The following is a 15350-nucleotide window of genomic DNA, read 5'->3' as shown; positions in this document are numbered from 1 at the left end:
AAGAAACTTGTAAAGAATTTAACCAAAATATTATCCAGGAGAAAGACCAAGCTATGTTTAAGATTACAATATATAAATATTCAAATTTAATAAACAATTATTTTAAAACAATCACAAAAGTTACAACTTTACAATAGAGGAACTGGTATGCTTACCTAGCATACGAATGTACAACGCAGTCTGATCAGAGCTGTCATAGGAAATCGCTCCACGTCTCTATCAAAAAAAGGGAAGAAAAAAAGTGTATTTTATGCAAGTTAAAATGGATCCATTTTTAAATTAAGCTAAAACAGAATACAATATCAATTGTCCATTTCCAATTTACTTATCAAAATTAATTTTGAAAGTTTGGTGATGCATCCTTCAATTACATATTCTGATGTTGTTTCAGGCTGTTATAGGGGTGACAAAGGAAGGACAGGAACTGAGCAAAGAGATTACAAGAAACAGATCTGGTAGTACTGAGTATGGAAACAATACCCACAGACATTTCTTTTTTAGATGCTCCTCAATCATTTCCCATAATGAAAACAACACGAAACAAGATTAATCAGATGCAAAAATATGCTCCTAATGACCTTCTAGAATGTAATTCTTAAATGCTTGTAATTTGTAATTGATTTATTTATTTTTAATCATGGGCTATTTTCTTCTTTCAAAGCTGAAATTGCTTTAAAAAGAAGTAAAAGAACTTGAATGACACCTTAACTGCTCTCCTAGGAATTCAGTGTATATTCGGCAAGGGTGGGACTTGGCTGGCCCATGTGACATCCACTCCACCCAGTACCTTCTGCAGGCAAATCAAGAGACCATTGAAGCCAGAGGTAACGCGTACAGGTATTTTAAAACAACAGAGCAAGTGGTATTTTCACATTTGACGATAAAGGTCTTAAAGAGTTATCAAAATATCTGCACAGGACATTGGGAGACTCCCAAATAGGACGTATTTCTTATCTACATAAAATATTCCTTGTAGTTCCATATACATTAAGCTAATGCTTTAACAGTTATAATTCAAGAAGCTGCCCGTGAGCATGGTGAACTGGTGCTGTAATAGCTAAAAACTGGGGGAACATTCTCCCAGTTACACAACACTGGCCTCATGCGTCATAAGGCTGTATGAAAAACCACAGATACAATTTATTTTCCACTTACAAAACACTACAACCTCTTGCTTTCTATTCCACATCTCCTTCTGTCAGCATAAAATGAAAACACAAGAAGATCATCTGCACTGCTAGCAACTGAAAAATACGCTTACATTTATTTGACTAATTTTTCTCTTCCCTTTATCATCTCTAATGTTAATTTCAACTTACATAGTCTTCAAAGCTCTGCACAACCTAGCTCTTGGCAAGATGCCTTTTTCTTCTTTCATTTGCTGTATTTTCTCTATCTTTTGCTACTTTTCACCCTATGGCCTATAGCCTATGCTATTTCTTAACCCTAGGATTGGAGGATCACCTTCGCAATCTGACTTCAATTTTGCCAGTCCACAACATTTGTTCTTCAAAGAAATATGAAATTTTTCTAAAAACTGATATGACTTTTTCTTGTCCAATACACTTAGTTACATCAAGGGCATGATGCCCCAGACGGCCACGTGGCTGGTTATTGCACCCCTCCCTGTAAGAGCAGCAGACCAAAGCCACCCTGGAGGTGAATGCGGACACCCATTTTTCCCTCTGTGAAGGAACAGCTACCCAAGGGACACGCAGCAGCCTGGAAACGTGCAAGCTCAAGAGATGAAAACATGGGGAACCAAATCATGTCAGGAAATAACACAGGAAAATAGATGTTGGCTACTGAGAAGAATTCTAGAAGGAAGTAAGAGAGATAAAAGAAATAATCAGTCGCGGGTGAAGGGGAAGGGGAAAATTACTTATATGCATCTATCTATAAAGTAAACTGAACACACCCACAGAAAGACGAGAGATTAATAACCTCTATCAGTATGATTTGCACAACTGACAATGTATTAGACTCCAAGCCCAGAATTTGCATGTAATTGTTTGAATATTTTTCATGTTAAAACAAGAAAAAGCCTTACGCTTGAAGCTGGAGAAGTTTTTCCAGAGGTAAACCCAATTTTTAATTACATGAATGACCAAAGACCTAACTCCAAATGGGTCCAATTACACGAGGTGTTATAAAGATTACAGGGAAGAACTTCTTGTATGGCACTTTCATGCTGTCTTCACTTTTCTTCTGTATTTCCCTGGAAGATTATCAACCATGCAAATAACCCTTCCCTTGAAATGTGTTTGTACAGCATTTCTCACAGCAACGCGCCTGTCCCGATGAGAAAGTTGGCAATGCAACTCATCAGTCAGAAAACGATGCTGATTTCCCACTAACGTTTTCATATTTCTTCCTACAACCTATCTTTGAATTTCAGTGCATTTCAACTGACTGTATTTTCAATAGCCTGGCACACTTCACAGCACTGACTAGGGACAATCAGTAATGTAATTTAGTGCTGACTTGCGGTGTGCACCTGTCTATCACACAGATTTCTTGACACGGCCAGTACAGTTCTGTAATCTAATACAGGAGAAAGCTCAGCACACACGCAGATGGAAGAACCATACCCAACTGGGACAGTAGTTTCTGAGAAGGAAAACAATCTGTGAAACATCGACTGAAAAATAAATTCCTTTTGATGTGTTAGCTTGAAAAATATTATTTGCTAGCTAAAATAATAAATCCACGTACGATATCAAACATATTAGCGTACTTTTAAAAAGGGAACCCACTCATTCACACAACATTTAGTTCTGCAAGGACTCTAAAAGCTCTTGTAAGAATCTTTGACCAATATAACCTTTTAAAAGTACCTTTCAAAGTCTGGTTTCCTAAGGAAAAAGAGAGGCAATTTATTGTGTAAGCCTCACCAATAAAACTTTGAAAGCAACGGGACAATTTCAGCTAAACGTTGCTAAAAGGGAAGACGTCCTCAGGATCTTTGATTCAAACAAATGCTGTTAAATAAAATAGCCAGACAAAGAAAACACCTGTTAGCAAGTTCCATGGAGGGAAAGATGCAGGGCGGGTGAGGGGCAGTCAGCCCTCACACCCTCAGACCAGGCATACCAGTGAGGCAGGGAGAGTTAGCAGTACTGTGAGGGGCGACTGGAGATAAAGGAGGGAGCTAATGGTTCAGAGGTTTTAGCAACTAGTGATAGGAAGATAAATAACATAACACTCTGATCATCCAGCCATGCGCTGCTTTGTGTCAGCTCATGTTCTCAATAGGTAACGGGCGATACCAGACGATGTACCGCGGGTTAGAGTATACCACCAATTTTATTGCTTTAAGTTACACTGTCAGCATATTTACATTACACTACCCTACGCTGTTCTAGAAAAAGGCACCAGCTCACAAAAGGAAAACAGAGAAGTTATTTAATCTACCCTGGCTGCGGTTCTGTAAGATGTTGTGCTCAGATTCAACTTTTAAATTCCTATAAATTAAACAGATTTAATGCTGCAGCTTCTACTGATAATGGCCCATGCAGCAACTTTTAAGTGGAAGGGCAAACAAATCTTGAAAAAAACAAGTTTTCTGTAAAGTTTGCAACAATTCAAAGAATTTAAGTCAACCAGATTCTACCCTTGATGACCATCAAAAATGAGTCCTCCTTCTTCATTAACAAGAGGCCTATTATCTGTAGCCTACATTGAGGTATCAGGACTATAATACTAAACATTTACCTTACTTACACAGTCAAGATGACTGTAACATACGCTAAATTAACCTTTAGAAACCTCTGGCTAAAAACTTAGGCAGAAGCTGACTTACAGCTCCTCAAAAAGCATACAAGCACTCTGAGTTGGGCTGAACGGCTATGAAAATTAACTCTCAACAAAGAAAGTCTAACTCCTATCATGGATATAGAAAGTCAGTCCTTAAGTCCAAACTTATGTAAAATTATTTTATCAAAATTATCTTTTCTCTTCACTGACTTTGCTCTATTTTATAAATAATGTGAATTCCCTTACAGTAAAACAGGATTTCTAAAGCTCCATCACCTTTTTGGTCTACCTCAAGCTTTGCATCTACTGACAACTGTAAGAGCACGCTGAAGACCTTGACTCCCTGCACAAATGTCAAACAAGTAAGCGTCTGCACCACGCAGACCAAACTACTTGTGCTCAAGCAGGGCACAATTTTAATGTGTTCATACAGATTCCCTTTTCAAGCACAAAGAAAACTCAATCCTGTGGGAACATCTGTTGCTCTCAAAGCAATTCAACAAATTCCTCAAATGATTTGGTGAGGTTTTTACTCCTCCAATCTTTCCCAGACAAAAGTACAAAACTGAACTGCGTGGGCTGTTTTGCTTCAGCACTGAAGACGGATGTCAAAAAGACTTGGAAGTCAAAGAATGGGTTGCACGGGACTTCCACCTTGAAAATCTGATCACAGATCTCAACTTCTCATCTGAGTGGCATTTATTCTTCCAAAGGACATGGAAGAGCCTTCATTTCTCCTATGTTTTATCATATCTTTATGGAATGGAAATGGAGGAGGTTCAAAGAAAAGTGCAAGATCCATTAACAGCGTAAGAACTACTATGATAAAAGCATTCCCCCAAAACTGCCAAAGGGAGCATCTACTAACAGAAATGTAAAGTCAATTCTCTCTGGAAAAATCTTTTCACAATAGTATAGGAAATTAAAGGCCATGCAATAAAAATGACATGCCAAAATAACACACAGATACGTCTTCAAAGGGAAGCCACCGCAGTGATACCAGGCAGTACAACATAAACATGTAACACTTAGAGCACCTGCTGCTGCTCAAACCAAACAGAAAAGTTTCCATTGATACCAGTTTTATCACAATGACTTCCTAATCCAGTTCCGAGCAGAGCACCAGGATTACTGTTAAGCAGTTAATTTTGGCAAATGTCAGCTAGCCAGTACTCAGACTGCCAAGTGAAGCAACTCCTGGTTTCATTCTGTAACAGCATAAATTGAAAAAAGTGGCCAGCCTTCAAAATTCAGTGCTTCCTGTTAGGATTAAACAATCTACATTTTTTGGTGGAGTGTGACTCAGCTGTTTATTCAGATATTGGAGGGAAAAAAGAAAAAAAAATATCAGAGGACAGAAAAACAACCAGTCAGGTATTTTAATTATTTGACTTTTCCAAGTTATTTCCCAAAGACATCAACTGTTCGCAGAAGGAGAAAATGAGACCAAATTTGGAGAAGTTGTTATAGCAATTGCAATTTTCTGACTCAGCTGCATCAAACACATACACCTGAATACAATCTAATGTTCTGTATAAGACAGTTTAGCAACTATAAGCCCTCAGAACGACAAACTAATTAGATTGGATTTCTCTAGTATTATATTTCAAAAGTGAGACTGTCATTTAGCATGATTCCTAGAATTATTAAGAATCCCATGCTAACGTCAGATCCCCAGCGTTCCACAAAATAAAACTAAAAAAAGTTTTTGTTCAGCAAAGTAGTAGAAAATGCCCCTTTAAAGCACTTAAACTGTCATTAAACTGAGGGAAGCCACTGTAAAAAAGTCCTACTACTTTACAAATATTTCACTGAAGTTCAAATCAATCATTATGAAAGTTTATCAAACTAGAGATAAGAAAATATATTTAATTTCAGGAATGCAATGCTATATAGCAATAAAATTAGCTTTATGTATGTTCAAACAAAATTTTTGAGAGTCATAATTTTAATATTTTCTTCTATATAAAGCTGTTTCATATCATCAGGCCCCCAGGATGGAAGATAATCACTGATAAACTTAGATATTCTTTGAATGACAGTAGTTATATCTATTAAATATCTTTAAAAGTTGGCCTCACTGTTTTCTCTTGTATACCCACAAGTGTAGCACACAGCATCAGAATATTTACCCAAAGTTTTATTATGCTAAAAACTTCAAGATTGAACAAAAACATACAAAACAAAAGCTTGAAAACTGATCAGAAAAGAAAGTATAGTATAGTTAGAAAAAAGTAAGTGACCTAAGTGAAGACTGAAAAATACATGAGTATTATCTTTAGAAACTAAGTCAAGACAGAAGGATACAAATGCAATAGTAAAGTGGGATGACTAGACGAAAGCAAGAAAAAACAATTCTTCAGAAGAAATAGCCCTTAGGGTACTTAAAAACACAACCATAAATAACAGAGTTTTACGCTTAATTGTACTATGTCAGCTACCTAGAACTGCTAATTTTCCCACATTTACAAACTTTTCCTGTGTAAAGTTAAAAAAAAAACTATACTAGCAAAATGCAGATGACGCACTAGGCTAGCGCACCAGTTGTAAAACTTTAGCAATTAGGATCTGCCTTCAGTCACAACTGAGCATTTATTAATGTATTCTAGTCTTTTTCTTGATGTGACGAAGGTATCACAATTACTAGCAACTAAGACTGACTTTTTTGCTTTCAGTAATTGTAGGACTGTGCTATTGGTACTGACTGAAGAGTATGGGCAGAGATACCTGGCAAAGCTCGTTTTCACAACTGCAAATTCATGTCTGTTCACACTCTTATTAATGATACAAAAATGTTAAAATTCTGTATACAGTTTAAAAAACCCTATGTACATGAACTGTAATTTTTTTTTCACAGTTACTCTCGTTCGCTCCAATGGTTCCAGCTTTCCTTCACAATCCTAAACTTAAAGTTACTACACCTTTTAGTATCAACTCCAACTTGGGCAGTGGGCTACTCTAAAAGGAGAATGGTCTTCTCTCCAGACACCAATGTCACCTACGTTTACTATTATATTATAAATTATACGAGTCCTTACAGTCTTCAGAATGACCTAGGAAGAACTCCTAATTTTGTCTAACACGAGCACACATTTTCCAGAACACAAGCACCTGAAATTGAAAGACTACAAAGTAAGAGAAGTAGCTGGTATTTCACCTAAGCAAACCGAACTGGTATTTCCACTCCTGTAGCCCTGAAATCAACAATACAAAAAAGGATATCCTGTCCAGGAAGCAACACACTCTAATTTGTATTATTCTCACTTTGTTTCAAATTGTTTTCCCTCATTTTCACAAAGCCTTTAAATTGATACAAAATTGAAGATTTATTGGGAAAGAAGGTAAACAAAAGCCCTGTCATCCCAAAGCCATTTCGGATCACTTTTCCCAGTCTCCTAACCGGCACTGCTACAAACACACTCTTCACATTTCAAAAAAGGAAAAAAGCTTGGTAAGTCGAGAGCTACAAAATCATGCAAGAACACTTAAGAAACACAGCATTAAGTTGTGAATATTTCCAAAACAGAACAGAGTTAAAAAAAAGAAAAATAAGCACTTGCAAAGAGAAGTTCTTGATTTGTCTCCTCTCAGGCTACTTATACTCAGCCTTTTAGTCAAAACATAACAATAAAATGGCCTACCTTAAAAGTAATCCGTTTGATAAGGATCAGAGCTAAACACCAGATCAGTGCGATTCCCATTGGATCACCCAAAAGACCTGAAGCATAATCTCTTCCATGAACCTCGCCAGCGCTGATAGCTGCTTGAGCGTTTAAGAGCTTGATAAAAAACTCGCGCTGGGAAGGCAGAAGGCAGCAAGGCACCGGCTGCAACCCAGACAGCTGCCGGGGTGCTACAGTCACCTGACAGCCCCTGTCATTTGCTCTGCCGGAGAAGTACTGCCCCGTATATCTCCCTGCCAAGTGCTTGCTGAACAGGAAAGTTTTACAGCCAGAGGACACAGTAAATATTAAAACCTTGCTAAATCCTACAGAAATTCTAGAGGAAAATGAAAAACCCAAGATTGATTTTTTTTGTAACATATTTTAATACAGCAAAGCTTGCTAGAGTACAGGATCAACATAATATCATTAAAAAATATATTAAAATACCAGTACTCAAAAAGCTAAGATAATTCTGTGTTGCCTTTTAATTTTTATGGAGTGCCCTTTTCCAACACATTTCACTGTAGCCAGCATTCACAAATTCCTTTATCCCTGCCACCTGGTGAAGCAACTACGGTGAACTCAACTTCAAGGTTGCCTTTATAGCACATTACTATAAAGAATGCTATTGAGCTAATGCACTGAATACATGCAATCATGAAAAATAATCATGGGTTCTCTAATCTCTTATGTCCACTAAATACCAAATCCCTTACACTACCTTTCTAGCTTTACATATTCTGACTTACGCCTGAATCGACATGTTCTTCAGTTTACTGCTCAAATGTTTGAGCCCATCTACATTTTTTCCCCAGCTAGCCATTTTCTAGGGTTTAGAAAGTAGACTAATTTCCTCTAAGACTGCTGTTTGTGCTGCCAGTCCTATGTATTTGGTGCAGCTTTGTGATTAAGCTGGTTAAAATCTTTAATTTCAAGTACACAGAAATCTCAGACAGTTTGGAAAAAAAGCAGCTGCAGAGGTAAAAAAGGACTCCATGAAACAGAATACAGGATATCGAGGAGTTAAAAATGAGGTTGAGTCATTGAAAGAAAAATGGTAACAAGATTCTGTTGTCAAGGAATTAATTTTTATTTTAAGATCATATTGCAAACTCAAACATGAGCGCAACATCCAAAAATTAGTGGATTTAGCAAACGTGCAACTTCAGCACTGAGAAATGAGTTCCCGTCTATTCACAGGAAAGGGGGAGACACACTGCAGTGGACTTTTCCTGAATACAAGAAGGAAAAGACCAATTTGATAGGGCTCTTTTTGTTATTATGCGTATTATAAAATATTTGTTTTGGCTTTTGAACCGTAATCATAATTTTAGCACCAGAGGAAGCTAACTGCAGCACCATTACACTCCAAAGCTGTATCTTCTGCTCTCTCCCCCTGCCCTTGCTCCGTAAAACCAGTCACACCAAAAACATGGGCAAAAACGGTCAAAATGCACCTTATAGCACCTCACCTAATAATGCAGCACTTATCTAAAGGTCTGCAGTCAAGTTCCACCCAAAATACAAGCTGTCATGGAAGTAGATGTGAAAACATCACCATCTCCAAACACTTGACATGGGTAAGATCCCCTGACAAATTGTCATTACCAATTGTTTTTTTTTTTTTTTTTAAATCAATAAATGGCTTTAAGCTATATCTGCATTAGCAATTTGGTACAACCGAAACAGATCAAAATACAGCTGAGGTTTTTACACCTATACTATATGATGCTCAGGATTTTTATTTAAAGCTAAACTTGGTCCAGCTTCCTGAAACGGACACTATCACAAGGTGTTCAAAGCTACCAAAAAGACCGATAATTGGTAAAATCCCTATGTCCTTATGAAGGGTTATAGAACATTTGGTGCATGCAAGGTATGGAAATGATTTAGTTTTCTTTGAAAGAAGCCTAGTTTGCACATACCAAAACCGCTCTGGAAAATCAAATCAACTGGTATGATAAATAGGGATAATGAGGTGAGGTGCTTCAGAACTGAACTCTCCTCCAAATCAAAATACTAACACAGACACAGCCTTAGACTCTTTGGCAGGACAAACACTCCCCTCTATTGCCACCATTTTCAATCCCTGATCAATCTTCTCAGTTTATCTGTTACAAAATGCATAAAGACATCCATGGAGTGAGCGGGTGATCTTATTCCTGGGGCACAGAGCAAGTCCTTCTTCCACTCTTATATCCAAAACATCATTACCTTGGAAAACATACAAAGTTTGTTCCCTTTGTTCTTATGTCATCAGTAAGTGGTCTAGCTAATTAATTTCTTCTCACTGAGAACTTTTCTTAAGGTATTGTCTAATGCGTAAATTTAGAACCAGAGCACAGAAAAAAATATAGCCTGCTAGACAAATACTGTTAGGCACAGAATCATTTGTTTTAACTCTGGCTTGGCAACTGAAAGATTTTCTCAGTAACAGGATTTGGGGACGGAGGAAGTCCAAGAAGTGCACCAATTTGTACAAGAACATCAGCAAAGAAGCTGAAGAGAACTGACAAGAGAAAATACTGCTCTGAAAAGCTGAATTCTGAGATGAGAGAGAATTAAATGATGTTTTACAAGCATATGAAAGAAATTATTCAAGATTGTTACAGCAAGTATGGTAAACATTCATGGTCCTGAATTCCCTCTGTGTTAACATATTACCCGAAATGCTATCTAATTTCTGGGAGTGCAATCAATGACGCTTGGGCTGCCGATATAACCATTTTGAAATGAAGTAGCACACCGGAAAGAACAGCTACCATATATATATATATTTTTTTTCTTTTAAAATATTATGGACATTCATAAGGCTGTTTCATTTCCTTTTTTCCTTCTCCCTTCCTTAAAAACAAACAAACCACTACACACACACCACACCACACTACTGCATAGATTCTTTATGTAAGTGCCCTAAAATTCATTTTCTCAATACATGTAGAGATATCACATTTGATAATGCAAGATTTCCAGTATTTAACACCTAATTATAGCATATAAGGTATTATCTAGTTTCTCTGTCCTTACCATCAGCTCCAATATACAAGTGCAACTGGTGTCTCTTACAGTTTCCAAAGGAACACAAGTATTCCAATTCAGTTAATTTAAATTTACTGTTATAAGGTATTGCAGACACTTATAAGCAGTTAAAGGCATTTGTGCTACAATTTTTGCATTTGCCAAGTATGCTTTCCTGTATAACCCAATACAAAATAAGCACGCATCATCAATATAGCACAAAGTGCACAGGGCCTTAGAACAGTTCTTACAGAGGTTCCAGTAAAGAAACTGTTACAGCAGTTTGGTCTCAGTTCGAAACTCGCACAGTGTGGGACCAGCTTCTAGCAGATTCAAAGTAGCCCACCATTAATATGCCATGGTGATCTGCAAAGATCCACCAGTTTCTACATATGCTCCTGGAGCTCTACAAGGCTCCACACAGGAGCGTATTATTTCCTGTTACTTTACTCTCTTTAAGTATCGACTGCAGGATCCCAGTGTTGTTACTTGTATAGTTCTAAATAGCCATCTGCTCAAATCCTACAAATTGTATCCATTTCTGCAATCCTGAAGTATGACTCACAGTTGTCTTACAAACCTCAATAACTACTCAATAACTACTGTGTCTACAGAAGTTTCTTTAAACATGCCCCCATGCATAAGAAACGCTTCAGTAACACCTACAGAAAATCCAGAGATGAAGCAACAGCAACATATTTCACAGCTGTTACTGGGTCTGATATGGCACTCTTGTTTAAGTGCAGGAGGATTTCCCATATCTCCATCACTGCACGGTTTTTTACACACAAATTTGAGGCCTACTGGTGATCACTCCAACTTTCCAGGGTAACAAGGCTTTGTAAGCACATACTTGTACATGTGGCCCAGAAATGACATCTGTGGGGAATTTCATTTGCCCTTCAAATATCCCCTTCCAGAACAAGCACAGAATAGTGACTTGTGGCACTTTGATTTCTAGGAGACGTTCCTCATTGCCATGTCACTTGTTATGGACCAGAAAGGGAATTTAACTTTGTTTATGTTAGCAGCAGGTAAACAGAGCAGAAAAATATCATTTACCACATCATCAGTATATAGTGAAAATCAAAGCACTAAACTCCTCTCCATCCTTTCTTCACTTTTCTCCCCGACTCCCTGTTATCTATTATTTGTGACACCTCTTTCCTGCAGACTTCACTAATAGAGAATAATTACATGGTAATCTAGGAAAAGTATTCTTGTAACAATAATGTGGATAGCCATTGCTGCAGCCCAAACCAACAACTAAATAATGGACTAAAGGTAAAAAATAGGAAAAAACATACTATTACTGTTTATGGGTATTGAGAATAGACTTTAAATTTCATTCTATATATGTATGTGTGTGTGTATATATATATATATATATATACACACATATGTATATATCAAAAATACATACACTTTACAAATGCTACTTCTACTTATGTTTTAATGTAAAACATTATCTATGCATTTTTATAGCAATTCAACTTTTTAATTAAAATATTGCCATGTTAGTCTATGTTGCAAGCAAGGTCCAAGACTCCAGCTATTTTAATTGCTTATTAATAAAGATACGTATCATCCAGTGAGCAATAAGTGAACATGAAAAATCAAAGAAAGTTAGCAAAATTTGCCTTCGTTACCACATATAAATGGTAATAACCTAACTCATTGCAATTAAATTCAAATGTTCATTGATCTTAAATCTGGGCTCAGAACTGCTGTCACAAAGAAAACTCCAGACTCTAAAGCCAGCAATTGCTACCTAACTCAAATCCTAAGAACGCAGGAGGTTGGACTTAGGAATTTCATTAAGGAGCACTTTTCATTTTTGGACTTCTTCCATGTCAGTCTTCAGTAAGTTACAGAAAGCACCAAAGTCCCTTTAAAAAATAGAGAACTCAATCCCAGTGAAGGAAAGGAAGTTAATAGCCTTAAATTTCTGTACCATTACAGTCGTTCAACATAGCAATGGAAAACTATCAGAATCATCCTGTGAGCACTGCAGACAACATTTCCAAGCAGGAATGTTGGATATTCTGGATCTTGGTACACAAATCACATAGTAATAATTATTTTCCAAAGTAAGCACGCTCTTAAATGTTGGATTTTTCTGATGGCTGTTTTTAACCTTTCCTCTTATTTGCTCGAAGTCACATTCATGAAAGTCAACAGAAATGGCCCTGTATAACACTGAGAAAGCGATTAGGCAAAAAGGCATCCATCTTAGTTGAGGAGTAGATGAGAAGGCAATTTAATTTTGTGTATAAGATTGAACATCTGCTGCTCACTTTCAATTACATTTTTAGAGGGACATTCACCTCAGAAGAAAAAAAGTGAAAAGTGGATAAACCACCTCTCAAGTGGGAGCCAGTAAGGGAACAGTGTTGGAAGTGATTTTCCAAACTATTCCAGCATTTGTCTTCCAACTCTATGAGCGATTTGCCTTTTTGAATGAGTAATATGTATTACTACACTTTTAAAAATAATAAGGGTTATTAAAGTACCATATGTTATGTATACTGAAAAGTCTCTCACTGGAAATAATCGCTACTCCTTTCTTTGTCAAAAGCCTCAGTGACCTCTCCTTTTGCGGGTATTCTCTCCAGATGGTTTAAATGAACCCTTATTTAAAAGGGTAGAAAAATACCTTAGTTGCTCACTTAATAAGTTTCTGGAAGTATAAAGCCTTTGGCATACTGTTCTCTTAGACCTGGGATAGTCCTGGGAAAAAAGAAGCCATCAGGAAAACCTAGTTTAATGCATTTTTATACACGCTTTCAAAAGCCTTATTTATAGTGGGCCATTAGATATGAAATGCCTTACCTCAGTTCTCTCAAAAAAGACCACCATGTCCAAGATTATTTTAATTAACACTCATCTAAGTTTATCAGAAAGATGTCCTCAACTAGTAAGCACAACTACATCCATCTACGGAGCAAGGTGGGGGTAAGTGCAGCCATACCCATCTTTTAGTCCTCATGGGCTAGCTTCCACTTGTGAATTTTCACTGCTGTTCAATCAAATCCCCAGCCAAGTGAAGAATCACACAATATTTCAAGATTCATTTAAGATGGTCTCCCATTTCCGCTTCCCCAATCTGTATTTCCTTCCCAGAAGCTTATTGAAGTCGAACAATTTTTTGTTCGATCCACAGAGCTTAGATTTCTGCTTCTGTCCAGAGAAGAGATGTTGGTAAGGAGAAGTTAAACTCCACCTTTACCAACACTTCTTGAAAGAAGCTAAAAAGATTATTAAAAAGTTAGTAAGAAGGCAGTCTGCACATACATAACGCCCATATTTTCTTGAGGAAACATTCATTTTGCAGCTGTCTAAAGGACTTTGAAGTGAGGCTTATTACCTCAGGCAAGGAACCATTTTAGCATGGTGGCATAGATGCTCAGCCAGGACTGGCCTACACCAGTTTGTGTCTGTCGTCTACATCTATCTGCAGACACTGGCATTTGCCCATTCACAGAAGGTCTGTGGCACAGCAAGAAACGGGACTCTTGTTATCAGAGCCTTTGCTCATGCTTTTGAAAAGGAAAAAATGGTAAGCTCATGACAAAAGCAAGTACAGTCACAGTCTCAGAGCGCAGTCCCTACACTAAAGATAAACTGTTCTGAAGACGGGATGCAAGAAGTTCAAGTTTTAACTCCTCTAAGTGACTGTGTTTCACTATTAATTGTATCTTTATAAATATTGAATGGTATACTAAAAGAAACTGATAAGTAATTTCAATTCCATCGTACTTCACATACTGCAGTTAACCCGGCTATATAAGTGAAAACAGATGAACAGTAATATGTGACAAGAAAAACTACCGATGTATTAAACTTTGTCATAAAACATATTTTCTGTTTCTAGAGCACATCCTTTGAATTGTGTAAGACTACCTTACTGCCTTTCTCGTATTTAAGTGGAAACGTAAATCAAATCACACACATTATAATCTCACAAAAGGACAGCATCACAAAACTGTCAACACATTAGAACACCAGATAAAAACACATGCAGGGATTTAAGTCACAGTAGTTACACCTTATTATAATCCTTCATAAATTATCCATTGAAGGTGCAAAGCACACAAGAGGTTTGCCCTCTAAATTCAATACTTAAAACTTTTTTGTCTTGTTTGACAGAACAACTTCGCCAATAGCTTTTATGCTTATATATGTATTTATGAACACTACTAGCTCCCCTCTGCAGGTGATCAGAGTTGCTAGAAGTGGGGGGGGGGGGTGGGGAGGGAAGGGGCACACAGGAGGCCATCAGGGCTTCCCCAGACAGCAGCCACACGCATGAACTTCTACGGACACATCTGCTTATCCCATGAACCGAAAGAATGGTGCGATGCAGCGTAATGGATGAAAGCTAGAAGGCACAGGGGCAGGGTACAACGTGAGCTGCAACTCTCTACTCCCTGACTTTCTCCCTGGCCACTCCCTCATTCAGACATGAACAGTAATCGCAAATTAAGAGATCGAATCAACAAAAATTGATAGCTTTTATTTGGCTCCCAAGTGATGGGTAATCTCCCATGACTATGAGGGCTCCCCTCTCTCTAAGCCTTAGAAACGTCTGCCACTCGGTTCTTACTAGCCAGTATTTGCTACTCTAATGCTGCTAGAGGAAGTTACTCTTCCAAACCATATCTGTGCACACTCCTGTTCACTTCATAGTGAGTATTTGTAGGGTAGTATACACAGAATTCAAGCACTGACATCTATAAGACTCCCCAGGCTCCACAGCATTTATTAAATAGGTATTCATTCAAAGATTTTAGATAGGATTTTCATTTGTTTAATTACAAAAAATGAAAACAAAAGGTTCCCACAGGAAAAAATACTGGCATTTTCCTAAGGACACAGGCACTTACTGAAGCTCCAAAAATACACTAAACC

At 37.5% G+C, this 15350-nt stretch overlaps 1 protein-coding gene across 4 annotated transcripts in view; it reads right to left on the bottom strand.

Annotated features, from left to right (window-relative positions):
• PDE7A (phosphodiesterase 7A) overlaps nt 1–15350 on the bottom strand; it is a 78369-nt gene that overhangs the window by 36163 nt on the left and 26856 nt on the right. For 2 of the 4 annotated variants that reach the window (XM_068932593.1, XM_068932594.1), the window contains exon 2: nt 156–216. In XM_068932593.1, coding sequence (XP_068788694.1) covers nt 156–216 — 61 coding nt within the window. Of the gene's footprint in view, nt 1–155; nt 217–7397; nt 7589–15350 lie in introns of those variants that run through there. The other 2 variants (XM_009673496.2, XM_068932595.1) reach the window with 2 other exon arrangements.

Source organism: Struthio camelus, chromosome 2 (assembly GCF_040807025.1).
Source record: "Struthio camelus isolate bStrCam1 chromosome 2, bStrCam1.hap1, whole genome shotgun sequence".
NCBI classification, from domain to species: Eukaryota; Metazoa; Chordata; class Aves; order Struthioniformes; family Struthionidae; genus Struthio; species Struthio camelus.
Note: the sequence above shows the minus strand (reverse complement) of the source record. Positions and strands in the feature narration are given on the sequence as shown.